Genomic DNA, 26,548 nt, shown 5'->3' on the forward strand with positions numbered 1-26,548 from the left:
AAAAATATTTTAATATACAATTTTTCTTTTTACAAATATCAAAATTTAAAAGAATGTCTCTATAAATTTTAATATCTGGATTAATATTTTATAAAAATATTAATTTAACCGGAGTTTTAAAAGCTTTGATAAAAGGATAGATTGATGCAAATTAAAAATGGTGATACCAGATTTTTTTTTGATAATATCTGTTTTAAATATTTATTCAAAATTTATAAAGTAATGAGCTTTTCCCCATGGATCATCGATGGTGTTTAAAAATGGTATGTGTAAACAAAGCCCAACCTACATCTCTGAAAACCTTCTTCCTCCGCAAGAAAATGAAAATACATAAAGTGCACCATTTTCTCTTTTGCTTCCTCCCTTCCCATTCAGAGACATCCCCGAAAGTAAATCTTTTCTTCTTCTTTCATTGCTATCTTCTTCCTAGATCAAAACCATGGGTGACAGTCAATATTCATTTTCTCTCACGACTTTTAGGTAATGTCTTCATCCATTAATAACTTTGTTAATGGAGTATTTTTTTTTTTGAATAAAAGTTTATTTGGTGTGTTTTTAACAGTCCTTCAGGAAAGCTAGTCCAGATCGAGCACGCCTTGACGGCAGTCGGGTCTGGTCAAACATCTCTCGGGATCAAAGGTCTCTTTCTTATTATTAAGAGAAAGAAAGGGTTTATGAATTTTAGAAGTAATGAACTAGATGCTGGTGGATTTCATTCTTATACTAATAAACAGTTTTGAATTACAGCTGCTAATGGGGTAGTGATTGCTACTGAAAAGAAACTGCCTTCAATCTTGGTTGATGAAACCTCTGTGAGTGTATTGTTTAGAACCATACACTCGCCCTTTCTATTTGCATTTGAATTTCTGGATTTGCTTGAGACGGATTTATTTTTTTAGTTATAATCTGCCTTTTAAAGAAAAAAATAAAGTAAATTTACTGGTGAACTGCACTTGCAACTATGTTACATCGATGTGAGCTCGGGTATTGGGTTTACCAAAGATAAGAGAATGGTTAAATGCACCCATACCGGAGCAATATAAACTTGCAATGGTTGTATTTGCATCATTACTTTGAGAAAATCTGTGAGGCTTTATATTATCATATAAAAAGTAAATTCCTCGTGCTGCTTTATTTTTCTTTTCCTGGTAGGGTAAGTCGGTTCCTTTGAAGCAATTCAACTTTATAATGTATGATTTGATTAAAACTTATTCTAATTCCAAGCTGATGGATAGTTGTTAATTACCACAAAATTTGGATGTGTGATGTCTGATTTCAGGTTCAGAAAATACAGTGTATGACACCAAAAATTGGAGTTGTTTACAGGTTTTCTTTTCATTTCTTAAACTATCTAGAAAGCTCAGTTATTTAGTTATTTTAGTGGGAACATATTGAATCTGATTAGCATGTAGTCGTATATTACATTAAATTGCTTCAAAATACACCAACAGCTTACATCTGTAATTATCTGTGTTTTGCCAATGACTTGAGCAAGTAACAGTTCACGCGCATCTATGATATTATTGCTATTAAACAAGAGGGTGCACAAGGTGCACCCTAAAATACTATACATTTCATGAGGCAGTCTATTGTAGAATACTCTTTTTGTTCTTGAATATCCAGTACATGGCCATCCTTTTGTTTTAAAGTTATTCTTTTATAAAAAGTTTCACTTCCTTGTTCTGTGCTTTGATTGATATATAAAGAATAGGGTTACTCATATCCGGTTTATTAATGATTTTTTTATTTATGATCTCGCCATCTTGTTATGTTCTGTAAGAAAGCTCTGTAAACCGTTAGCCATGTAGTGTAGGCTTTTTTTTATGATTTATTATTCTGTGTTACATGTTGCCATCTCCAGCAAAAGAAAGGAGCTTGTTTTTTTTTTTGGAAAGATGGTTAGGTATGTGGAAAGCTAACATGCATTTCTTTCAAAATAAGGATGATAAATTAATAGGCTTCTAAGTAAAATAACGTTACCATTTATGTGTTTTAATCCTGTTTTTGCTGCTAATATAACTGACCTATTTCTTGATATGTATATATATTCACACAAATCTTCATACTGTTCTGCAGTGGTATGGGCCCTGATTTTCGAGTTTTGGTTCGGAAAAGTAGGAAGCAGGCAGAACAGTATCATAGGCTGTATAAGGTATTATGGCTCTTAATGATATTTAGTTTACTTAATTTTTCACCTATGTGCCTCTTAGAAAATGTTATGGCAGTTCAAATCATTGTATTAAAGCCTTGGTCCGTTCTATAGATCAAAACTAATCCTATCCGTATGGTTACCTTTGCACATTTGTCCCAATAACATAAGTTCAAACTGAAAGGCTATATGGCAATATTGAATTGGTTTCTAACACGTGCAAGGCTTTTTGTTTGCAGGAACCAATTCCAGTGACACAACTTGTAAGGGAAACTGCTGCTGTTATGCAGGAATTCACTCAGTCTGGGTAAGAATTATGTCTTTGTCTATAAAACCCATTATTCTTCTCCCTTCTATTTTCTCACAATTTTGACAAAGATTTTGAGGAGTCCAAATGTTTGAGGACTTTGATAGTTGTCCCGTTTTTCAAAAGTAGGTTATGCTTTACTTCATTTGAATTATTGGTTTGTAAAATAGCATTGTTTATTTGGCCAAAGTGGAAATAGCATGATTGTAATACAGAGTTTTTCTTAAAAATTTTGTATAATACTATGTTTCTTTGAGAATACTTTTTCTTTGAACATTTTGTATATTACTAAGTTTTTTCTAGTGTTGTTCTGGCCTTTTTACATGATGTCAGGGCTGATAGGGAAACCTGAGAATGGAATTTTTGAGAAAAATGGAAATGTTATAGATTCCTATTTTTTCCAAATGTCTTTTAAGGCATTGCTGCTATGTTTTGGGTCAACCTGAATTGGATCAAAAGTGGTAATGCTAAATTGTGCAATCCTCTGGCTTTTATAGTAAGTTTTATGCATCTTTCTCTTTCTTTGTAGTGGTGTTAGACCTTTTGGTGTATCTCTACTGGTTGCTGGATATGATGACAATGGTCCACAACTGTATCAGGTATTCGTTGTAGGCAATAGTTTATTGCATGACCAGGTAGAGATTGCATACAATGGTTTATATGCTTTTCAACTTTATGATTTTGCTCCTTGTCGCTAGGTGGATCCATCTGGTTCCTATTTCTCATGGAAAGCCTCAGCAATGGGGAAAAATGTCTCAAATGCAAAAACATTTCTTGAGAAGAGGTATTTTCCTAGCATCTGGTTCTTATAGAATTCAACACTAGTTCAATTAAAAATTTGGTATGATACGTTACACTGATTATGTTAGGATGTCAATTTTTTAGCATGTGATCATATAAAATAAATTTGTATTTTTTCCAGAACTGAGTTGGACATCCTCTTACTTTCCGGTTCTTGTTGTGTAGAGACTGAAATTTTGGTTGATTTTGTTCCTTCCTTGTAGATACACTGATGATATGGAGCTTGATGATGCTGTGCATACTGCTATTTTGACTCTCAAGGAGGGGTAATGTCAATGCTAAAATTTCCTCCACCTAAATGTTGCCGTTGAGGAAGATTGATCTTCTATATGTATCAAAAAGAACCTCAGGAGAAAAATGTTGATCTTGGGTTGCCTTTATAATTGTCTTTTGTAATCTTACAACCAGTTATTCTCAATTTGCAGATTTGAAGGACAAATCTCAGGGAAAAACATTGAAATTGGGATCATTGGAACTGACAAAAAATTCAGGCAAGCACTGCTTTATTTCAGAATGGTTGTTTCTGCCAACGTGCATTATTTATCTTATGATGGTTTATGCTTTTTGTTCTGTTTGCTACGTTGCAGGGTACTTACCCCAGCTGAAATTGATGATTATTTGGCCGAAGTGGAATAGCTTATCTTCTTACTGGAGGCTATTTAGAAGTGTCTTTTATGTAACATTTGTTTTTGAGACGTTCATTGCAGTCAAAAATGCTTTTATTTTTCTGGTATAACTATGGTTTCTTTAAGCTCTTACCGTTCTCGGTTACATTCTCAACACAAGCTGAAATCCTAATGAATTGAATCTCAGGCACTGGAGGGACTAAATCATGCTTTGATTACCAACTTTCAGTTAGAAGTATATGAATATTACGAGAACATAGTACTAAATTGCGGTTGTGGATGTTACAACGTGATTTATTTGTTAAAAATAACTATGATTTTATGTTGCGGTTTGTGGTGTCGTGGTGACCTTGAAAATGTTAGAGTACAATCGTAATTTAATACGAGTATGAAACTATCAAGTTCAAACGATAAATGTAAGAAGTAACCGAGAATGGGCAGTGTTATATTGTAAGTTGAGTTTCACAATAAAAAGGATGGTTGAGATTTTGAATCTATTCGGCAGTCCAATTGAAGATAATGACAGGAAAACTGAGACATCCTATCAGCTGCTGAAGTGGTTTCGGAGTATATGATAATATGGTCTATGGAATGTTAAAAAAAAATTCAATAAACGCAAATGGTTGGAAGGCATGCATGATAATATAATACAACACTAGTTTCTAAATCATCAATTTCCCACGGTCCCAGGCCAGTTGTCCTATAGGAAAAGCCCAAACCGAAGACAAATCACTCAAGTCTTTTCCATTTTCTGTTTGGTCCTCTAACATTAAATACTCTTTCAATCAAGCCATATATAAATAATCCAATTAAACTTATCTAAAGTCAATTGCAAAATAGTATTAAAAGGAATTCTAACCGCTATATGAAGTTGGTCAGTTTGGTTCAAAAAAGAAAGAAGTTGGTCAGTTGAGACTGCTTAAAAAGAGGTCAGGTCCCCCGAGAACTCATATTCGGGATTCATGAATATGGCCAATTACAAAGGGAAGCCACACACGTTTTTTAAGCATGGAATTAAGATTGACCCAGGCAACCCACAATGAAAGACAATTTGGTAAATGAGGTTAGCTAAGCTGCCATTGCCCCCACATACTGACCTTACCCAACTATTTTATACTGCGTTAATCTTATTCACTTGTTCTTATCCTTCGAGTGTTAGCAAACATAGCTATGTGGTTAACCCTTAACCATAAATAAATATAAAAACTCATAAATATGATACAGACGTGGAATGTTTATTACATATAAGTAAATATGATGTAATTTATATAAACTTTTTAAAAAATTAATTTGACAACAACATTCTTTTTCATAATATTTTAATAAATATAAAATTACACTTTAACTACAAGTGTTAGCAATCATAGCTCTGAGGTTAACCCTTAATCATAAATATGACACAGACGTGTAATGTTTATTACAATAAATAAGTATGATTGTATGCTGTAACTTATATATAATGTAAAGAAATTAAATTACACTTTTACTGTAAGTTAAAGTGTTTACTTCATTAAATAATTCAGTCTCCAATCGACTTGTGAGGAACAAACCAAAACATAATTCTGATTATTGACCATCCAGATGCCGATGGCTGATGGCAACTTAGACTTTAGAAGATTCCTAGAAACCGAAAGCGTTGCTGTTTATTCCTACCATGTACTTGGAAAAACCTTGCTTCTCTGATTAACATTCCATATATATATATATATATATATATATATATATATATATATATATATATATATATATATATATACCCTTCCACTTCCATGTCATCTCCAATTACATCTATAATACATTTTCTCTGTATTCATTCTTATCCACTTTTCTTCTTCTCCTTCTTCTTCTGTTCTTGCCTTTTGCTCTCCGCTGCCCCCGAGCAATACATTGTGTTCATTTGTTTGTAAAGTTTTCTTTTCGGATTGTCTACACGAATATTGCCCCTTCCATGGAGAAAATGCAATTGTCACCGATGAGGAATGTCAAGAGGCAGAAAACAGAAAAGCCAATGACCAAAAGGGTATGGAGATTGAAGCTTAATGTAACTTGGCAACGGATAAAGAAGGCCTTGAAATCCACTCTGAGGCATCGCCTTCATCTTCATCTTGCATCCAACCTCAACAAGCTCTCTACTCTGAAACTCAATCATCATGATATGGCTATCATTAGGCCTATTCGGCATGTAATGAAAAAGAAAAAGACCTTTCATCCCACCATGCCATTAGCGAAACTCATTCAATTGCCGCGCACGGAAGCTGACTTCATAGACCACGGTGATGCAATGACTCCATCCAAGTCCCCAATCGAGAATATATCCACACAATGGCGTGAGCTTCATGGTTTGCACAATTGGGATGGCCTTTTTGAGCCTCTCCATCCTTGGCTTAGGCGAGAGATTGTCAAGTACGGAGAGTTTGTCGAAGCAACTTATGATGCTTTCGACTTTGATCCTTTATCTGAGTTTTGTGGAAGCTGTAGGTATAATCGGCACAAACTGTTTGAAGAACTAGGCCTTACCAAACATGGTTACAAGGTTACCAAGTACATTTATGCCATGTCCCACGTCGATGTTCCCGAATGGTTAGAGAGGACTTGCTGCTCTTGGAGCAAGAATTCCAACTGGATGGGATACGTTGCTGTCAGCGGTGATGCTGAAACTGCAAGAATTGGGAGGAGAGATATCCTCGTGGCATGGCGGGGCACAGTGGCTCCGACCGAGTGGTACAGTGACCTCAGAACAAGTCTCCAGCCACTTGGGAAAACCAATATCAAGGTCCAACGTGGGTTCCTCAGCATCTATAGTTCCAAGGGCGAGTTCACAAGGTACAACAAGTTGAGTGCATCGGAACAAGTCATGGAAGAAATCCGGAAGCTTGTTTACTTTTTCAGAGACAGGGGTGAGGAAGTTAGCTTAACAGTCTGCGGCCATAGCCTGGGGGGTGCCTTGGCACTCCTAAATGCCTACGATGCCGGAACGTACTTCCCCGATCTCTTCATCAGTGTCATCTCTTTTGGTGCACCAAGAGTTGGGAACATACATTTCAAGGAGAAGCTTAGAGAAGTTGGAGTCAAGACACTAAGGGTTATTGTCAAGCAAGATATAGTCCCAAAGTTGCCAGGGTTCATTCTCAACACCATTCTCAACAAGTTTACAGCGGTGACTGGGAGATTGAAATGGATTTACCGGCACGTCGGAACGCAACTGAAGCTTGATGTACTCATGTCGCCGTATTTAACACGTGATCCAGATTACACGGGGAGTCATAATTTGGAGACGTACCTCCATCTGTTGGATGGATACATTAACAAGACATCGAAGTTCCGTTGGAATGCAAGAAGAGATGTTGCCTTGGTTAACAAGACAACAAATATGTTAATAAAGGAGTTAAAGATCCCGGAGTTTTGGTACCAAAAGCCATTCAAGGGACTTGTGTTAAACCAATATGGCCGATGGGTTAAACCAGGGAGACAACCTGAGCACATTCCTTCTCCACTTAGCATTAGATCCAATCACGACCTATCACTTTAAGATTAAATGTTGGTTCTTTGAGAAAGATGTCCACTAAAAAAATGAATCCCGAGTCCAATTTTGAGTCTTGCTCTCCCCCCCCCCCCGCCCCCAATTTTTCTGTTTATATGAGATTCATTTATTTGTTGAACATTGATCTGCAAAAGAGTTTTTTATTGAATTTGATTGCCATTATTTGTATAGAGAAGCATACTCGAGCAAGATTATTTGCAACATTCTTTACAAAGTGACGAATCCACAAGTTTTTCATTAAACACTGAACAAGAACTAATCGAAGAAGTTCAAGCTGAAGACCCAAAGCAAAGTGATTATGTTTACAAACAAACGATCAGACAGCAAGGTTCCCTAAAACCATATTATCAACAAACAAATATTAGTTCAGGGACTTCTGATTCAATACATGAAAGACACAAGCACAAAAACAATGTACATCAAACAAATGATTCTGATCTTGAAACTTGAGATAAAGCATCTTCGAATTGCTCGTCTTCTAGTTTCACAGAGATCAAGCTCGGAGGGATAAAGGATTTGAATATCTGTTCCATGTGAGGGGCTTCTTTCAATTCTTGGTTAGCGACCTCGAGAGCTGTGTGACAAAAAGCCCCATAGAATTTCTTCCTACAGATGAAGAAGAAGACAAGAGACAATATCGGTAGTGGAATCAGAATGGGGGTATATAAGAATTTCGACACCCCAAAGTAACCCAACATGGTAGCTTGGTATAACAACAAGGCGCCGAGAATTCGGGTATGCATGTGAGGCCACATTCTTCCATAGCTCTCATATGCTGGGACATAAACTTTGAGTGCCTGTTAAAAGAACAGCATAAAACAGATAGGTAAAATGAAACTAAATTTGAACTGTGAGAATGATATTTCTTAGCAGAAATGGAAAGGAAATCTAGGAAAATGAGAGTACTTGATTCCGGAGAACAAGCCAACCCAAGGCAAAGTAAAGCACTCCAAAGGGGATGATCACAGGAGCTATAACCGAGTAGCAGAGAACAATGGTTACAATAAGCATGTCAGTAGGAACTCTAGTGGCATAGCTAATATCTCCGGGGAACCAAGCTTCTTTTAACTCGGCTTCGGTCTTGCAAAGATATTTCCTCTTCACATGATATATGATAAGCGGCACTATTCGAGAAAGCTCAAGCCCATAACCAACAAAGAACCTGCCAATTACCAGTAGCCAAATGAAACAAAAAAAACACACATTTAAAGTAATTGAAATTGCAATGAGAAAAGGTTGAAGGCTTACTTCAGAGCCACAAATGTAATGAAGAAAGTTGCATTCCCAGGGAGGCTTTTTGCCAGTATCTCGAAAATGGAGTTGGGATTCTTTTCAATGGTCTTAAGTTCACTGAACAAAGTTCCACCAATGGTAACACCGATGAAAACATTAAACACGATGAAATAAAAGTATTTCCCCGATGCAGCCCTTATGACATGGCTCCCTGAAGGGATTCCTTCGGTCTTAGAGAGGAACAATAAAAGCTTCGGTAATAATGCCAAAAATATGATGAGCGCAAGCTGGGGAAGATATGCCTCCAATACCGTCTTAAGTGCATCCACATCAACAACAGGCTTCAAGAATGGCAGAAGTTTTCTCAGATTCTCAAGGGTTGTGAATGCGGAAATGAACGTAATGGGAATCATATAAAATATTATAGTCAGAAACACGATAAAATAAACAGCATATTGTCGTATTATCCTCTCATAAAACTTGATGGTCAGATTGCTCCATATAAGTTGACGAGGTTCGGGTGCTTCCGTTACAGTCCAATTGTCAACCATTTGAGCATGTAGGCTTTGAGAAGCCGAGGCTGCAGTCACCCTGCTGGTAAAGAAAACCAAAGCAGATCCTTGCTGCTTTTCTCTGAGGGTCAACTTTTGTTCCGCTTCAAATTTTTGCGTCAGTTCCTTAATCTTTTCATTGTAGTACTCTATGCTGTCTACTTTTTCGCCACAGAGACCAAGGAAGCCGGCTTTGTGGGTCGGTTTCATGCCTTGACCTTTTCTCTCGGACTCTTCATATATTGCTTCTGCCCGCAGAAGCTTCTTCTTGAACCCTTCTAACTCACCCCAGATTTTGTCAACCTACATTTCAACGAGATGTTTGCTTATAATCCAACAGGTTAGACTCAACGGAGATGCAAATTATCATAATGTTACCTCTTTGTTGTTCGTGACCACCATTGATCTGTAGAATGTCTGGGGATATATAGATTTGAAATACGTATCAACCTGCTGCTTTCGAGTTGACCTGTAGTGACATCCGGTAAATCTCTAACGAGAACCGCGAATTGCTCCGGTTTCACTTCATCTGACTTTAGAGCAGTAGCTCTTAGAGCAGAAACATGTTTGTAAGCCTTCCATGAAAGGAAATAGGTGACAACAGAGACCCAATAGGTGGCTACCAGGAATGCCCACAACCTTGGACTCTTTTCCTGTATAGACAACAATAAACAGACCTTTGTATATCAAAACACATTCATGACACTGTAATCGTACTTGGTCGGAGAAAACAATAAAGATGTCCTTTGCAACAATTAGAGAAACTCAGAAATACAAAAACAATAATTTATTTCCAGTTGACGAGAATGTTATATATGGCTTAGTCTTACTTGAATATTTGCCATTGACAACTTGTCTAGGTCACTGAAAGTCCCATTGCTTGTAGTACTATGTGCGCTCTTCCTTACACCATCATCAGTAGCAGCAACGGGTAAAAGAACTGGAAGCAGTACAACGCCAGACAAAACCAATATTCCCAATACTGTAACGTTTATCAAGAGAAGGAAAATTCAGAATTAGTCTTTCACAAAATTTTCTTCATTACTAAAGCAATTTCAGACAAAAAAAAAATCTGCTGTTTTCCGGAGTCAACCTCGTATACGGTCTACCTATATGTATCAGTTGGAACAACAACGATCCTAGACTGGAAATCAAGGTAATCCCCAGTATCCCATCATCAAAGTTCAGGTAAGATTCAAAAGCATCGGAATGTCATGTGAATAAATTAAAACACAACTACATAGTGGACGCTCTTTATTTTGCTTAAAACGGTCGCATCTGACGTATATTAGGATGTGGGTATGGTTATTTATAATTCTTATATTAAAAAAAACTCAGAAAAAATTTGTTATATCGATTTGAAGGTATACCATATAGCTATCCCTTACTAAGTCCAACTAACATCGACCAAACTAACAAATTCTGGTATTTCACACTGATAACAGATGGAACAAATAAGAAACCCGTTAAAGTAGAGAGCAAAACTTTCCATAATTATTTAGGAACAGATGAGTCAATATGAAATTCACTTCAGAATAATTACAAATTAAAAGATCCAGCTTTATAAGCAACTCAAACAACCGTATGAACCCCCCCACCCACCACAACCAACATAAAACTAAACAACACTTACATAAGCCGATGTCAAACTCAAAATGGTAAAAAAAAGGACAGAAAATCAAGTGCACTAACTGAACAAAAAAAACATTTGTACACAAAATTCAGACGTGCAAAATACTAAAAAGGAGACAAAAGGATAAGGACAAAAACCAGTGCTAAGGAAGACGAAGTAGACGGCAGTGTCGATCCCAGACATGTGGATGACATCTTGTTCAGTAGAAGACAACGCTTCGCTTATCCAAGCAAAAGGGTTTCGTGTCTTTGAACCGCCTTCCCACGGTTCCAAACCTTTGACGATCCGGTTCGGATAATACACCACCGCGTTCCCCTCTCTCGTCGAAAGCCAGGCAAAGAGCAGCATCAAAACAATGAATATTACAAAAGACGTCCCTAAGGACGTCAAAAATGAACTGATATCCATCTGGGTTCACTCTCCCTTAAAAAGAAACTCTGTTTCCTCTGTTTTTTTCTCTCCAAATCTTGTATATGTGAAGAAAGAAAAAGGGCAAGAAGTGGCAGTCGTTAAAAGCCGTGACGAAGTAACTGTGAAGAAGAAAGAAAGAAAACCGATATAACCAAAAAAAAAAAGTAGGAAAAACGAAACAGGAAAGGATTTATGATTTTTTTTTGTTGTTGAAGAAATTAATTCGACATTGATTGATTAGGTGGGTGGTTACCAATTAACGATAACATAAAGTTTTCATTGTAAAATATCTGCCCAAAAACCGGGTGTTTTGATTAGCTGTTTTTTGTGGGGCATGCATTTGATTTCGTTCATACTTTTTCTCTCTCTTTTTCATTTGAATGCAGGGATTTGCTGCATAAGATAACTGAGCTTTAAAGCGGATTTCATGGAAGATGGAGAGTTGGCCTGCGGTCAAGTAAAAGCCAGGGCAGGACAAAAATTTATGTACAGTTAGTTACGGTCGAGTAAAACTGAGAACGATTGGATTTTCCATTTTATGTTGCTTACATGTGGGCAAATCTATCGGCTAAGACACCAAAATAGAGAGGAAAAAATAGATCCTTTGTTTTTTTCTTGAGGAGATTTAACTACGTAAGAATTTGTTTGAAATTTAAAACTTGCAAATTATTTGGTTTTACAGTTTAAACAAATTCATGTTGATGAGCATAGATATTGTTTTCATAAATACATAAAATTGTGCCGGACAATAAGCTAACATGAAAACCGTGACCATCTTTAAATTACGGGTAAATAATAAAAATAGTCTCCGATTATAAGATATTACTTTATTGAATTCATCAATTATTAAAAGTTATAAAGCGATCATTCAACTATTAGATGTTGTTTTGTTGAGTTATCGACTATTAAAAGTTATAAAATAGTCACCCGACTTTTCATATGTTCAAAATTCGTTATTTTTCATTAAAAAATCAGTTTGAGTTTGACGTTAACATGCTCACTAAAATATGATAAAAATTAGATTTCAAAATTGATTGAGTTGTATTTTTTTGATCAAGTCTATGTTTACATTATGTTATGAAGTCAATTTTTGAAACATTATATCGTCGAGCTAGTACTTGAAAACAACGGTTGTGCCAATAGAAATCATTAAAATATGATTTTATTATATTTCAATTAGTAAGTTAACGTCCATATCAAACGGTTGTCAATTTTTTTAAAGAAAATAATGAGTTTTGAATATATATATATATATAGTCAATGATCGTTTTGTAACTTCTAATGGTTTGGAGACTTAACAAAATAATATCTAATATAATAGTAGAAATATGGTTTGTACTTTTTAATGATACATACTAGTATCGTATATAATATATTAATATCATTGTTTAGTGATATTAATTTATGTGATAAAATAAAAATAATTAATATAATTAAAGGTACTTTTTAAAATAATATCAAAATAATCCTTGTTCAATGAAGATAATTTTTTAATACATATGCTATGAGAAAGATGTTATGTTTTCTATGCATATTTTACTAAAGACGTTGTATGTTTTTTAAAACCTTTTAAAAGATAATAAATATTTCCAACGTCTTTCAAGTAATATTGTAGCAAATATCAGACTTGAAAAATAAATCCTTTACACCTTATTAGTGTTATTTTTTTTTCTCATTGCATAATTTCATCAAATTTTCCCACTAAAATTATTGTTTAAATAAAATTACTGATTTTGATATATTTTATTGATTAAACTTTTATAAGGTTTATAACTTCGAAACCAGATGAAGCTAAAGACAGAAGTTTTGGCCAGAACCTTATCCACAAAAATATCTGCGCACCTCATAAATGACCAACTTGACTCTCAGTTTTTGTCTCAACAACAAGCAATAAAAACAACCCAACTTCAACTGAAAGCTACTCTCCGTAAAACTTAACGCGTTCGATTTGTATCACCAATCGCCGTCGGCGAAAGCGAGTGCGGATCCGAATTTACTCGTCGGCGAGTTGAGTACGGAGATAGTTTTCTTTACCAACTCAAAAGCGGCACGTGGAATGAAAAGAAGAGACAGGGCACAATCTCTGCCCTACCGACAGGTTATGAGATATTTTTTCGTGAGGAGGAATGTGGGACCCCAACATTTTGAAATTTAGACAGTGTTTGCTTGGATGAGAAAAACTGATCGAAGAGTGGCACGTGGCGGGCCATATAGATATCACCAACTTGTGCTTTTGCGTGCTGAGAGTTAAGAACGTCAGTTGATGAAAAGAATATATACAGGAACTGGAAAACACCTTTTGCTTTACTTCAAAACTAAGGTAAGGTTATACCGGTGATTACGAATTTTAGACGATACAATTTTCGACGGTGCTAATTGAAGCTATAAAGGCGTGTTTAGTACGAATAATATAAGATTTATCTTAAACTAATGTTAAAATTATCTTATTTTGTCTAATAATTTATAATAGTGATGATATAATATTTATGTTAATTAAAATTTCTAATAATATCATTATCTTATATATCCTCGTAAGAATGTCAATCTTTTTTATAATTATATTTAATGTAAATTTTTTTATATAATATAAACTTTTTTATATAATATTTTTATTGAAAGAATGATTTTAAAAAATAAATTTACGAAAAATAAAAAAAATCAATAATTTATTTTTTATCGTTCAATAATCTTAAAAAGATATAAAACTAAAGAAATTATACAATGTATAAGTGATCCTACTCTATTTTAGTTTATATTTTTATTTATTAATTTGATCATTTAAATCAAATGAAAAGTTTGATTCATAAATTAGACACATACATCTATGCATAAAATATACCAAAGATATAATAGTATGCCAAATAATTTTATTATTTTTTATAATTTTATTATCAAATATAATTATGCTTGAACTTAGACTTTATAAAAATAACACGTTGGATATAATATTTTAAAATAAACAATGAATCATTAATTGTTGTTTATTGGTATCTTCTAATTAAATACATGATATTAGAAAAATATATTATTATTACTATTATTATTATATATAGCAAAATCTAAAATAATAGATAATCGAAATCATATTGCTTCGTTGAAGGTCAAAAGAAAGAAAATTGTGTGATCCCATTTAAAGATTGACAATGGATACTTAATCAATGATCATTTATTAATAATACCAATAGTATATTAAACAATGTTGAGTGGGTGTTGATGCCTAAAATTTTCATTCTCATTTTTAAAGTAAATTTAAATTTTTCCATTCCAACCAAAAAAACAATATTAACTATAAAAGTCAAAGTGAAGCACCAAATTATGTATTTCAGATTTTGCTCGGATGTATCATATACGATAACCTTAATATACGGTTAATATTAGATTTTACTAGAAATTAGTTAGTGAAAATAACATTTTAAGTAAAAAAATAATATTTTAAATAACGATTTATCAAAAATATTATAAAAATAATAATATTTTTAATAGAGTATTTTCTTAACCTAATATTAAAGATATCGTACCGCAAAACTACAAACTTTGCTAATGTAGGAATTGCATATATAATCATGCATGAGAAATCATTCCATACATCGTTAATGATTGTATATATTAATAGTTTGTGTAGCTGGCAACTTATGGGACTTTGCTTGGAATAAAAGACAACCTCTTTCTGTCAACGAACAACTTTGGCCTATGTCCTTCATTTCTTCCCATTATTTTGGAGTTTGATTTGGGAGGGACTTAAAAATTTTATATTAAGAGTATAAATTTAAAAAATTATATTAGAAATTTAAAGAGTATAAAATGTCAAAGGGTATGAAATTAAATAATCAACAAAAAAATTACAAAAAAGAAATATATAGAATATAAGAGAATTTAAATTTTATAAGGGCGACCCACCGCCCATGAAATGACCATCCAGCTCAATTGGTAGAGCACAAGATTCTTAACCTTGAGGTCGTGGGATCGAGTCCTATGGAGGGCATTTCATAATTCGGAGGTCTCCTACGGAAGCTGCTCTCAACCTAGTGTTGGGGGCAGCCTACTATCTTACCTCCCCTTACCCCATTACATATCCTCTTACCCCATTACATATGAGAACAATGGACAACCAAACCAAAGGGCGACCCACCCCTCTATTCATCCCTACTGAACATAAAGCGTTGTATTTATATTTTTTAGTTTCACCTTTACGTGCATTCCACCCGGTGTTATTTATTCACTTTCTTAATAAATTTTGCTTAAAATTTTAGATTCATTTTTTTAGTTTCATAAAATTTAAGATTTTCTTAACTATTTATAGTTTTCATTTTTCATGTAATTAATGTATAGTCAATACATATAAGATAAAAATGATTAGACATAATTAAAATACGTTAATATTTTATAATTGAATAATGCATTGATGAATTAACAGGCTTTGGAAAAAACTAACATGTAACAATGATATTGAGAAGTTAATATTTACAATGATATTGAATAGTTTGGACATAGGATAAAGAAATACAGATCTCATTTCTTTATTCTTCTTTTTCTCTATGATTCTGTTATTAGTATTGATAAAAAGAAAAAATACAACAAAAAATTTATTAAAATTAAAATTTTATATTTTAAATATATTTAATTATATTTTTATTGAGAAGAAGAGGAATATTTCGATATTTTTAAATTTTTCAGAAGGAATATAAGCGTCAATGGTAAAAGAGTTGGTTGAATTTATTGGGGCGTGAGTCCCCAATGTAAGGTAAACCCACTTTGCCAAGCCCTTAATGAAAAGAAAAGGTACACTCTCTTACTGACGTCCACAAACACGGTGTAACCCCTGCGGCGGCGTTCCTCCACCCTAATCGTACTACCGCTCCCTCTGCTCCTGGCTGACCTTTCGCCTCCCATGTTTCTCTATACCGTGGAATAAGCTCTATCAACCTATCTACCTTAATTATTCCCCGCTGTCCCACGCTATCTATCTCGATGCTTTTGCAAGATCTTAAAAGTGCTTTACATTATTTCTCCTTTAATCTTATCAATGCACAACTAATTTGTATTGTGTAATATGTATCATGTCTCCATATAGAACATCTATGCATTTATTTTATAATTTAATGTTGCATTGTTCTCCATTTAAATTAGTGAAGTATGTAAGAATAGAAACCTGCACCTTATAATTATTATTTTAAATTGACCCATATATTTGTTTATTTTATGTATGAATTTTAAAAGTGGTCCCTTTGCATCAAGATTATGAACTAATAGATTCTTAGTTAATACTTTAAAATATTTTACATTAAATTAAATATCCAATCAATTTTTTTATCGTGAAATATACATAAATAAATTTATGTGTATATTTGTTTAATTGTAATTGCCATTGGTTTTCTAAAAAATATTTATCTAATTTTTCAGTATTTGATTGGTAGAAAATATATTGATCGATATAATTCAATATATTTTATTTTTTCGTCTACAAATTTTTCTTTACATTTTCTGAAAAATTACTTACCGTCTATTTTTTCCGTAAATCATTTTTTCATAATCTATTTTCGGTGAAATAAACGGATCATACATTTCACACAGTTTATTCATGTACTATTTTACTATTAAAAATGACATCAAATAATTATGAAAATTGAATTTAGTATTTACGGCATCTCTCTTTTATCAATTAATTTTGAATTTATGCTGACGTACCATAATTTAATTCATTAACACTAACAGTGTATTAAATATTAATTTTTTGTTTTAAAGTAATTTAATATCAGTTTTATTTTTGCCTTGAAATATAAATAACTAGAGGATGGTGTTTATTACAGTCATTTTGTTGTTGAGTTTATCTCATATATATATATATATATATTAAGTGTATAGTTGGACTAAACTAGAGGATTGTCTTGAAACAGTTGCTGTATTTTATTGAGGACAAATTGGTTAGTTGTGGTATTTGATTCGCAGTCAATGTCGAAAAAATACTACAACTTATCAGTTACCAGTTACCAGTTACCAGTTACCAGTTACCAGTTACCAGTTACCAGTTACCAGTTACCAGTTACCAGTTACCAGTTACCAGTTACCATACCAGTAGAGAGTGCATTTAAATTTAGAAGAGTTGAAATTTTCATGGGAAAATATGCTTGTAAATTTTCTAAATGTATAAATGAAGCCATCTATATTACCATCTATTTCTTAAAAAGCTTAATTAATCATCACTATATACTTCTTTTTTAGGGAGAAATAATTTTGTTATTAAAATTAAGTAATTTAACTAAATCCAAAGGAAAAATACCATATAAAGCTGTGTATAATAATTAATCAATTTGTTTTTTCATATATCAATGGAATATATATCTTTAAATTTTACGATGAAATATGATTAGTTAATATGAATAAGATATTAAAAAAACACGTTATAGAAATCATCTTTTTAACTCCATTTACAACGCCAATATTCAAAGATATAATTTTCTTGCCGTAAAAACTCTCTAACGGGATAAGAGTAATACAAGTTAACTTATTTATTGGAAGACCGCTATCTCCTTACATAGAATGAATATTAGGTCAATATATTAAGTATTTATAAGTATGTCTGTAATCAAATTATAAAAATAACTTATGATATATACACTTTAATTCCATGACATTTTAATATATATAGCAAATGTAACATAATTGGTCACTTAATTTTATTTCACACTTTATGATAATATTATACATTATATATATGTGCCCATAATTATGGATTTTAATCCAACAAATATAATAATATATATATATATATATATATATAATTAAATATATCTCAAATATCGACTATTTCATGTGCAAGTGGCATATGAAAGATGACAATTTTTGCGATCTCCATATGGATTTCGCCTTTTAGAATTGAGGTTACTTGAAAATCAAGTATAGTAATAAGTACACACATGGGTTTAAGAAATAAGAGAATGGATAGGAGTGATCGAGGTCTGAAATGGTATACTGTGTTTGTAAACAATGTGAGCAAAATGATTAATCCTAAAATCCTTAAGCGGTGTTTCAATCTTATGGTGTTGTGACCGACGTGTTTATAGCGTTTAGAAGCAGAAAAAGACTAGCAGCTAGTTCAACTTTTGTTTTTGTTAGGTTCAGAAGACAATCGGAAGTAGACATAGCGGTCCGTAAAGTCGATGGGAGGATCATCGATGGCTTTAAGATTAGAGCCGTTCACGATAACAAGGGAGCTCCAAAGTTTCAAAGGTCTGTCGCTGATAGAAATTTCAACAAAGTTTGGAAGCCTTCGTTTAGGGATTCCATGTCTTTTAAGGAAGTAGTCGGAGGGGTTCAGTCTGTTGAAGGAAGGGCAAAGGAACATGTCAATTTTACTCAGCGTCATGTATTATCAGGTCTGGATAACGTGATTCATGTTATGATTGATGATGATCAAGCTTTGAGGACAACTACAAAAAACGGTGAGGAAAATAAGATTATTTGTATTGCGGAGAAGGAGGTCTCGTGGAGACACTCTTGTTTGGTGGGAAAAATAAATAATATTTATAATGAAGACATTATTCAGACTGCTTTCAGTGCAGAAGGGTTTGACGTGAAGGTAAGTATCTGGTATGAATTACTGGTGGACATCCAATTTAAATATGAATATGCTCGACATGTGTGTTGGTCAAATAGAGAGGATTGGGTTTCTCGCTGGTTTGACGAGCTGGAATTGTTGGAGGGTTATGAGAACAAACTTAGAGTTAAAATCTGGATTCTTTTGACGGATGTTCCATTATTAGTATGGAGTGAAAAATTCTTCATGGAGTTGGGAAGTTTGTGGGGTAAAGTGTTATTAGTAGAAGAAGATACCTACAATCGGTCAAGGTTTGATGTAGCTAGGATTTTATTGGAAGTTCATTACTCTTCGGATATCCCAGAAAAAGTTTTCATCGTCTGTAATGGAATACTTTATTCCATTAAAATTACAACATAAGCTCAGGAAGAGAGTCGAATGTTCATAGATGGCTTGATGCCTGGTGGTGGTGCGTGGTGCCCAGATGTTGTGGAAGCGAGTAAGGATCAATCGATAGAAGAAGACCATGTTGCTGGTATTGGTCCCGAGGACGCATTTAATATAGCTGCTTCGCATGCTTCACTCTACCAGAGGAGCGATAATGCCAATGGACTGATGGAAGTCAGTAGGGGGCTCGTAGATGCTGAGGTGGAAAGGAGGGTTCATGTGGATGAGGCCTTACACGATGTTCCAATTTTTTCTAATGATGGGCCTAAGGTTCTATTCGCAGATGATAGTGTCGGGTTTATGGAACTAGATAGAGATGTTGGGCAAGTTTGGGAGACCCAGTCTGTTTCTAATAACTCTAGGATTTTGGATATCCCCATCAAAGAGGTGTCTTCAATTAGGATAGAGGGCGAGGGCCCTTCATCATATTCCCATGGGGTGATCACGACACCATCCTCGAAGTATATCCAGGATTATTCTAAAACTCAAGAAAATATTTCTTCCAGCGTTGAAAAATGAATGACTAGGGTTGAGATTAAAACTTGTTCTAAAAGCATCGTTCCAAAAAGAAAGAAGAAGAGTACTAGAAGGCGTCAATTGTTACAAGTTGCAAGAAGGGGTACGGTGGATCAAGGTATTTCTGCGAGGGAGATCCTTACTATTTCGGAGGGTTTAAAAAATGAAGTGGATGCTACTTTTTGTGTTGGTGAGGCTCTAGGTGTTGTATTTTCAACTTTGAAAGAGGCGGTGATCCACATATTGGAGCAGAATGAGCTCTCGGGTAAACTTTGATTTGGGTTTGAGTATTGTTTTGTCATTTTATTTTTTGTGTGCTCAGTTATAATGGATTCGAGTTTCTCAGTGTTAAGTTGGAATATTAGAGGGTTGGGGAAAACATTAAGTTAAGAGTCATAAGTCGAGTTTTAGAGTCTAATAAGCCTAGTATAGTGTTCTTTCAGGAATCAAAAGTGGGTGAGATTCATGTTTCTGTTGAACGAGTTTTAAAGGGTTGTTTTGGTAGGGGTTTGATCTTTGCGCCTGCGGAAGGAGCCTCGGGAGGTCTCATTACTTTATGGGACCGTAATGTTTTTGTGATGAATAACAACATTATTCAAAGGCGAATTGTTGCACTAAAAGGAATACTGATCTTAACCAATTTAGAGATTGGTAATATTAACGTTTATGGGCCAAATTATCAAAGCGAAAGAAATAATTTTTTCGAGAAACTTAGCAATGTAATTTCAAGTCTCAATTGCCCAATTGTTGTGGGGGGAGATTTTAAAGTAGTAAGGTTTCTCTCCGAAAGAATGGGGGCCTCCGACCTACCTGCTGCGAGGAGTATGTTTGAAGATTTCATTTCTCGGTGGGAGTTGTTTGAAGTCCCAATTTTGGGCAGCTTATTCACTTGGTTTAATCATAATCCGGTAGTATTAAGTTATCCCTCCCAAGAAGTGTATCGGATCATAATCCGGTAGTATTAAAAGAAAAGAAGCATAGAAAACTTGTTAGGCCCTTCAAATGGTTTAATCATTGGGCTGAAGATTCAATTCTTGTTGACATAATTAAGGGTGTGTGGGAGTCGAATAGAGGCAAAAGCATTATGCAGTCATTCTTGCTTACTAAGGTTGTCACTAAAGAAAGAGAAAGATATATTCATGAGAGTAATATAGATTCAGTGGATAATATTGGGAGTTTAATTGAAGAGTTAGAAAAAAGGTGTATTTTGAATCCTAACTCTAATTATGCTCAGTTCGAACTTGTTGCAATGAAGGCTTGGTTGTGGGCACTTTTGTGGAAAGAAGAACGCGAGTGGCTTCAAAAATCTAGGCTTAGGTGGTTTAAAGAAGGGGATAGGAATATGAAGTTATTTCATTTAACTGCTTCATCAAGAGCTAGACGAAACCAGCTTTCAAAATTGAAGGTTCAAAATTTGGTTTTAAAACAACAAGTTAGGATTCAATAAGCCTTTGTTTTTTACTTTTGGGGTTCTTTCAACAAAGTGAAGATTATTCTAGTAAAGAAATGGGACATTTCAGTTAAGAGATTGTGTGCTGGTTCGAGAAGGTTGATTGAAAGTCCGTTTTCCAAAGAAGAGGTGTAGTCTGTTATTTATTCGTCTGACGGTTCGAGAGCGCCGGGCCCGGATGACTTCAACTTGGATTTTTTTTAAAAAAAATTTAGAAGGTTATCAAAGAAGATGTAATGTTGTTTATGACTGATTTTTATTGGGGCAGAGTCGATGACCATTCTTTTAATAAATTATATATCGCCTTTATCCCGAAAGGTTAATGAGGTGGTTCATCCAGAAGATTTTAGACCGATTTCTCTGGTAGGGAGTTTGTATAAAATAGTGGCTCGGGTTCTGGCGAAGAAAATAGCTAGTTGTCTTAATGAATTTATAGGGGAATATCAGTTCACCTTTATTTCGGGTAAACAGATTACGGACTGCATCATGATTTCTAACGAAGTTATTGATGACATTTCCAAGAGAAAGAAAGATGCTGTGATTTTTAAGGTAGCTTTTAGTAAAGCCTATGACACTGTTGACTGTCATTTTTTTGAATCTTATTCTTAAGAAGATGGGCTTCTGTAAAAGATGGAGAAAGTCGTTATATTTCTGCATTTCGACTCCATCTATTGTTGTTCTAGTTAATGATTGTCCGCCTGATAGTTTTTCAATAAAGAGAGGCCTAAGACAGGGTTGCCCCCTATCGTCAATGCTCTTTAATGTTGTTGGGGAGGTTCTTAGTGGCATGTTATTGAAAGCGACTGTAAATGGGTTGTGTGATGGTGTCGGAGTTGGATTTGAAAATAGAGATATATCTCACATCTAATTTGTTGATGATATGTTGATCTTTTCGGCAGCAAACGTTATGAACTTAATGAATTTCAATCGTGTTTTAAAAATTTTTGAGTTGGTTGCGGGTTTGAAATTAAATATGAAGAAATCAAAGATATTTGGGATCAATGTTAACGAAAGCAGGATTAGAAGCTGGGTGAATTCTATAAATTGCGGATGAGATTCTCTTCCTACGACATACTTGGGTCTTCCGTTGAGCCACAAAAAGAATTCAAAGACTCTTTGGCAACCAGTGTTGGAAAAGGTACAACATCGATTACAAAGCTAGAAAAGCATATTTTTATCCTTTGCGGGCAGACTTACTCTGATTAGATCTGTGTTATCTAATTTACATGTTTATTATATGTCATTATTTCATATCCCTAAGTCAGTCACATATTCTATTGATAAACTCATAGCCTCGTTTGTCTAAAAGGGAAATTCGGAGAGAGGAATTCGTTGGTTAAAATGGAAAATTGTATGTGGGCCGAAATCTCATGGGGCTTGGGTATCTATGATGTTAAAACGATGAATCAAGCTTTACTTAATAAATGGATTTGGTGTTTTAGTCAAGAGAGTGATAGTCTTTGGAAAAAAATAATAGTTGCTAAGTACAATTACGGTACTGATTCTATTGTTCCAAAAGAGATTAATTCGCGTAATGCTTATTGGGTATGGCGCAACATTGTTAACCCGATTGCTTCTTTTGAGGGGAATGTGAGAGATGGTTTTATTTGCATAATGGGTAACGATGACAAAATAGACTTTTGGAATGATCGTTGGTCTGAAATGTTTTCCCTTAAAGCATCATTTCTTAGAATTTAAGGACTGGCGCTAAAAAAATCCCGGAACATATATGAGTTTGGGATTTGGATGAATGGTGTATGGAATGGAAGATTGAGCTTAGGAGAGGCCTTTTTGAATGGGAAAAGCCCTTTGGTCGATTTTTTCGGAGGTTTTAAATAGAGTAGTAAGTTCAGCTCCTGTTGTTGATAAATTGAAATGGGTGGGCTCTACTGATGGTAGGTACACTCCCAAATCTTTTTGTCTTAGTGTGGCCACTGCAGGTAAATTGGAAGATACAATCTGGAAACTTGTCTGGTGTAAATTCGTTCCTCCAAAAGTGTCTGGTTTTGTATGGAAAGCAGTGCATCAAAGGTTGCCGGTAATCTTTGAGTTAATCAAGCGAGGAGTTCCTGTTTCTGATCATTCATTTTGTTCTTTCTGCACTAGATTTCTAGAATCTATTAATCATTTATTGGTGCACTACAAGTGTGTGTGGCGGATTTGGCAACGCTGGTGCTCCGTATGGAATATCATCATGGTTTTCCTTCGAATATTAAAGATATGTTGCAGGTATGGTATTCTCAAAACATCAAAAAGAAATTTCGGGCGCTATGGAATATTGGGTTCTTTAGCATTATCTGGAATATATGGTTGTGCCGAAACAATATCAGGTTTCATGGTAAGTCTTTCTCGGCCGATTATATTTTCCATTCCGCTATGGTTTAGATAGGTGTGTGGGCTAATTCGCTTTGGCCCTCGCTGATTACTAGTATTCAAGATTTTGTTCGTAGCCTTGATTCTCTATTGATTGGAAGATGATGTTAGTGTTTTGGATTATTTTGTGAAGTTCCTCTTTGTTATGGTCGGAAGTTGGGTTTCTGCTGTTTTTTTAGTGATCATGGATTACTATCACTTCAAGTTTATTTTATACATGTTTAGTTCTGCTGGTGCAGCCAAAATTTATCATAAACGGTTCATGACATTGGATTCGTCATTGGTTGCGTTTCTGAAGGAAATTATGGGGAACTTCTCGATGTTGATGATTCCAGTAGTTTGCGATGAGTCAACTAGTTTCATTTGATGAACTATCTGGTTGTTCCATTCATGCTAGGCCATATACTTCACTTTTATTAGTTTTCAATAGCTTTTTAAGTTCTGTTAAGGTGAGGTGGATGGCAAATGTGGCAAAGATTGTGTTCTGAGTGGAAGATAGAAGTATGGGGGAATGATTTGTGGCCGATGTAGATTCTTGTTGTCCAAGATTCTGTTTCTAACCCCAAGAGCCATTTTTCTGGATTATTGATGGTAGAGATCGGACATTTTCCTCCATTTAGGTTTAATGAGTTTTTTTTAATGAGGTCCTTGAGGTAGTGTAATTTGTAAATGATTTAATACAAAATACATCCTTTCAATAAAAAAATTTTGAGGTTACTTTTCGTAGCAAGATTTTTTATGGAAAACAAATTTTTTGGTCTAATTTTGCTGCGAATTGGATGGTGGTGCGGTGTAAAATGGCCAGATTCCAATATCTCCATTACTGACTTTATCTCATCTCCGAAATCCTTGTGTAAGTCCACGGTTAACGCATACCTAACATCTCTATGTCATTGTCCGCCCCTCCCAAGGGTACTGTTAAGTTTAACGTGGACGAAGCAGTGAATTTCAGCCACGTCCCAAAGTTTCAATTGGATACACTGACCCTGCTTTCATTGAGCTTTCGGCCATAAAGGAGGTTTAATCACGTTTTGCGATTCTAAGTAGTCCCACAAGTTGTATGGAATTTTTTATGTATGAATATCCTTAATTATTTGGATCAATTAGTGAATCACTTATAAAAAAAAGTATTTTTTTTGTTGGCCTTCCAATTCCCAAGACTTTGTTTTGATTAATCCGAATTAATCTAAATCGTACATTTAACTTTGATAGATGAATCACTTGTAAAAATAATATTTAATAACGCATGTTACCTTCCAAAAATATATATGCATGAGAACTTATACCAATTCGATGATATATGTTATACTCAAAATTATTCTGATAAATACATCTTTTAAAATTTATCTCCTAAGTCCACATAGTAGCCAAAGTTATTGCCTTACGGAAACAAATTATTATCCTTGTCGTTACTATGAAAAAATCTCTCTTCTCCTCTCACCAAACTTGCTTTTTTCGGAAAGAGAACACGGTTTCTTCATTTATGAGGCCAGTTCCTAAATAGTTTTGATTACTTTAATCTGTATATTTAATGTCAATGCCACGTTCTAAACGTTTTCGTATTTGTTAGAATTTAAAATTGCACATTAGATAGCTCTTTTTGCCAACCATGCACGACGTCGACGACGTAGCATCTATACCTAAAAAAATATTTAAAAAACGTGGCTAATATTTATTATTTTGTTTCTTAAATTTTACATTATCATCATGGACTGAGTTCGAATTAAATATTAGTAAGAGTCCAAATATTAAACATTTTTAGAAAAAAATATTTTTATTAGGTATTTAAACTCAAAATTCAAAGAAAACGCATAATTTATTTAATATTTAAATTTATAATGACTTAAATTGTTATTATACTACTAAAAATTTGAGAACATGAGATTATTTTTATTTAATTTGGTCTATATTTAATTAAATATTTAATAAATTCTTGTATTTTTTTAATTAAATATTTATTTTTACATGAATCAAAATACTCTTAGACAAAAAATCTATAGAATGTATAAAAATTTTACAGGGACGGCGCCTTTGGGCCCAACATAGATCAGTACCTGAATATCGTTTTGGTTAAAAAAGAAAGTAAAAAATAAATGAGATGTACAACAGAAAAACTTTTTAAGGAGTCATTCGTCTTAATTGTAAAGTTTTGATAGAATTAGATATATTAATTAGTTGATATAATCAAAACTTATATCCATGTTGCTCTCATTTAATTATTTAATTATTTATTGAACACGTATGATACTTGAATTTAAATATATTTTTAATATTAATTATTTTTTATTTTTTAATTTACAGAAAAAAATGAAAGATGGATATGAATCTGTTTAGTGATTAAGCTATCATATTTTTCAAATCGTCAAAATCAAGAGAGTGAAAACTTTTTAAATCAAAGTTATTATTGGATAATTACTTTAGTGATGATTTTACTTTTTCAGTAACTATGAGAATATACATATTTTTACATTCAGCTCTAGCTGAAGGTTTGAAATCAACTAAACTAATCATGGTTACTTATCTTTTTTTTATACACATAAAAGTTTAGGTCATGGGTGGCTCCCCAGTCCAGGGTTAGGGCATACCTAAGATTCAATTGGGATTTACATAGGACTTTAAAGATTACCCACCAAGAGTGACGGTGATAAGATTCAAACTTGACCTTACAAGCTCAAATTCCTGAATCTCAACCACTTGTGATAATTCATAAACATTATTATTTTTTATTTACTAAATCTGGAGCCATACCTCTCCTTTAAGAAAAGAGATTCTTGATGCAAATGATTGCCCTGCCAAGCTTTCATAAAAGTAGTAATTTTTTAAGAAAGAGTCAAAAGGCAAAACCCAAGGTTTAATTTGTATCTGCATGATTGGGGAAGATTTGGTATATAAGAACTTTTAGTTTAAATATTTTCAACCTAGGCTAGAAGATTTGATATATATTCCTCTATTTGAATAAAACTTTATTCTAAATCT

At 33.8% G+C, this 26,548-nt stretch overlaps 2 protein-coding genes and 1 pseudogene across 2 annotated transcripts; 2 read left to right on the plus strand and 1 right to left on the minus strand.

The window, feature by feature from the left end:
* The first annotated feature begins 283 nt into the window (after positions 1-283).
* Positions 284-4,008, plus strand: LOC120189978 (proteasome subunit alpha type-2-A-like). Its single transcript, XM_039193114.1, has 11 exons — positions 284-480; positions 563-639; positions 748-812; positions 1,280-1,326; positions 2,077-2,152; positions 2,389-2,456; positions 2,986-3,055; positions 3,155-3,240; positions 3,461-3,523; positions 3,683-3,748; positions 3,845-4,008. Exons 1-11 carry the CDS (start codon positions 440-442, stop codon positions 3,891-3,893), a joined length of 708 nt encoding a protein of 235 aa, XP_039049045.1. The 5' UTR covers positions 284-439; the 3' UTR covers positions 3,894-4,008.
* Positions 4,009-5,796: 1,788 nt separating this feature from the next.
* On the plus strand, positions 5,797-7,563 carry LOC120190360 (phospholipase A1-Igamma1, chloroplastic-like). Its single transcript, XM_039193447.1, has one exon. It carries the CDS (start codon positions 5,832-5,834, stop codon positions 7,410-7,412), a length of 1,581 nt encoding a protein of 526 aa, XP_039049378.1. The 5' UTR covers positions 5,797-5,831; the 3' UTR covers positions 7,413-7,563.
* A 67-nt stretch (positions 7,564-7,630) lies between these two features.
* LOC120190358 lies at positions 7,631-11,320 on the minus strand (annotated as a pseudogene).
* Positions 11,321-26,548: the final 15,228 nt, after the last annotated feature.

Source organism: Hibiscus syriacus, unplaced genomic scaffold, assembly GCF_006381635.1.
Source record: "Hibiscus syriacus cultivar Baekdansim isolate YM2019G1 unplaced genomic scaffold, ASM638163v2 tig00116962_pilon, whole genome shotgun sequence".
Classification (NCBI taxonomy): Eukaryota; Viridiplantae; Streptophyta; class Magnoliopsida; order Malvales; family Malvaceae; genus Hibiscus; species Hibiscus syriacus.

Coding starts and splice junctions, on each gene's coding strand:
- LOC120189978 (XM_039193114.1), top strand. CDS start 440: ATGGGTGACAGTCAATATTCATTTTCTCTCACGACTTTTAG. Junction 640..747: donor AACATCTCTCGGGATCAAAG/GTCTCTTTCTTA, acceptor TTTGAATTACAG/CTGCTAATGGGGTAGTGATT. Junction 1,327..2,076: donor AAAATTGGAGTTGTTTACAG/GTTTTCTTTTCA, acceptor ACTGTTCTGCAG/TGGTATGGGCCCTGATTTTC.
- LOC120190360 (XM_039193447.1), top strand. CDS start 5,832: ATGGAGAAAATGCAATTGTCACCGATGAGGAATGTCAAGAGGCAGAAA.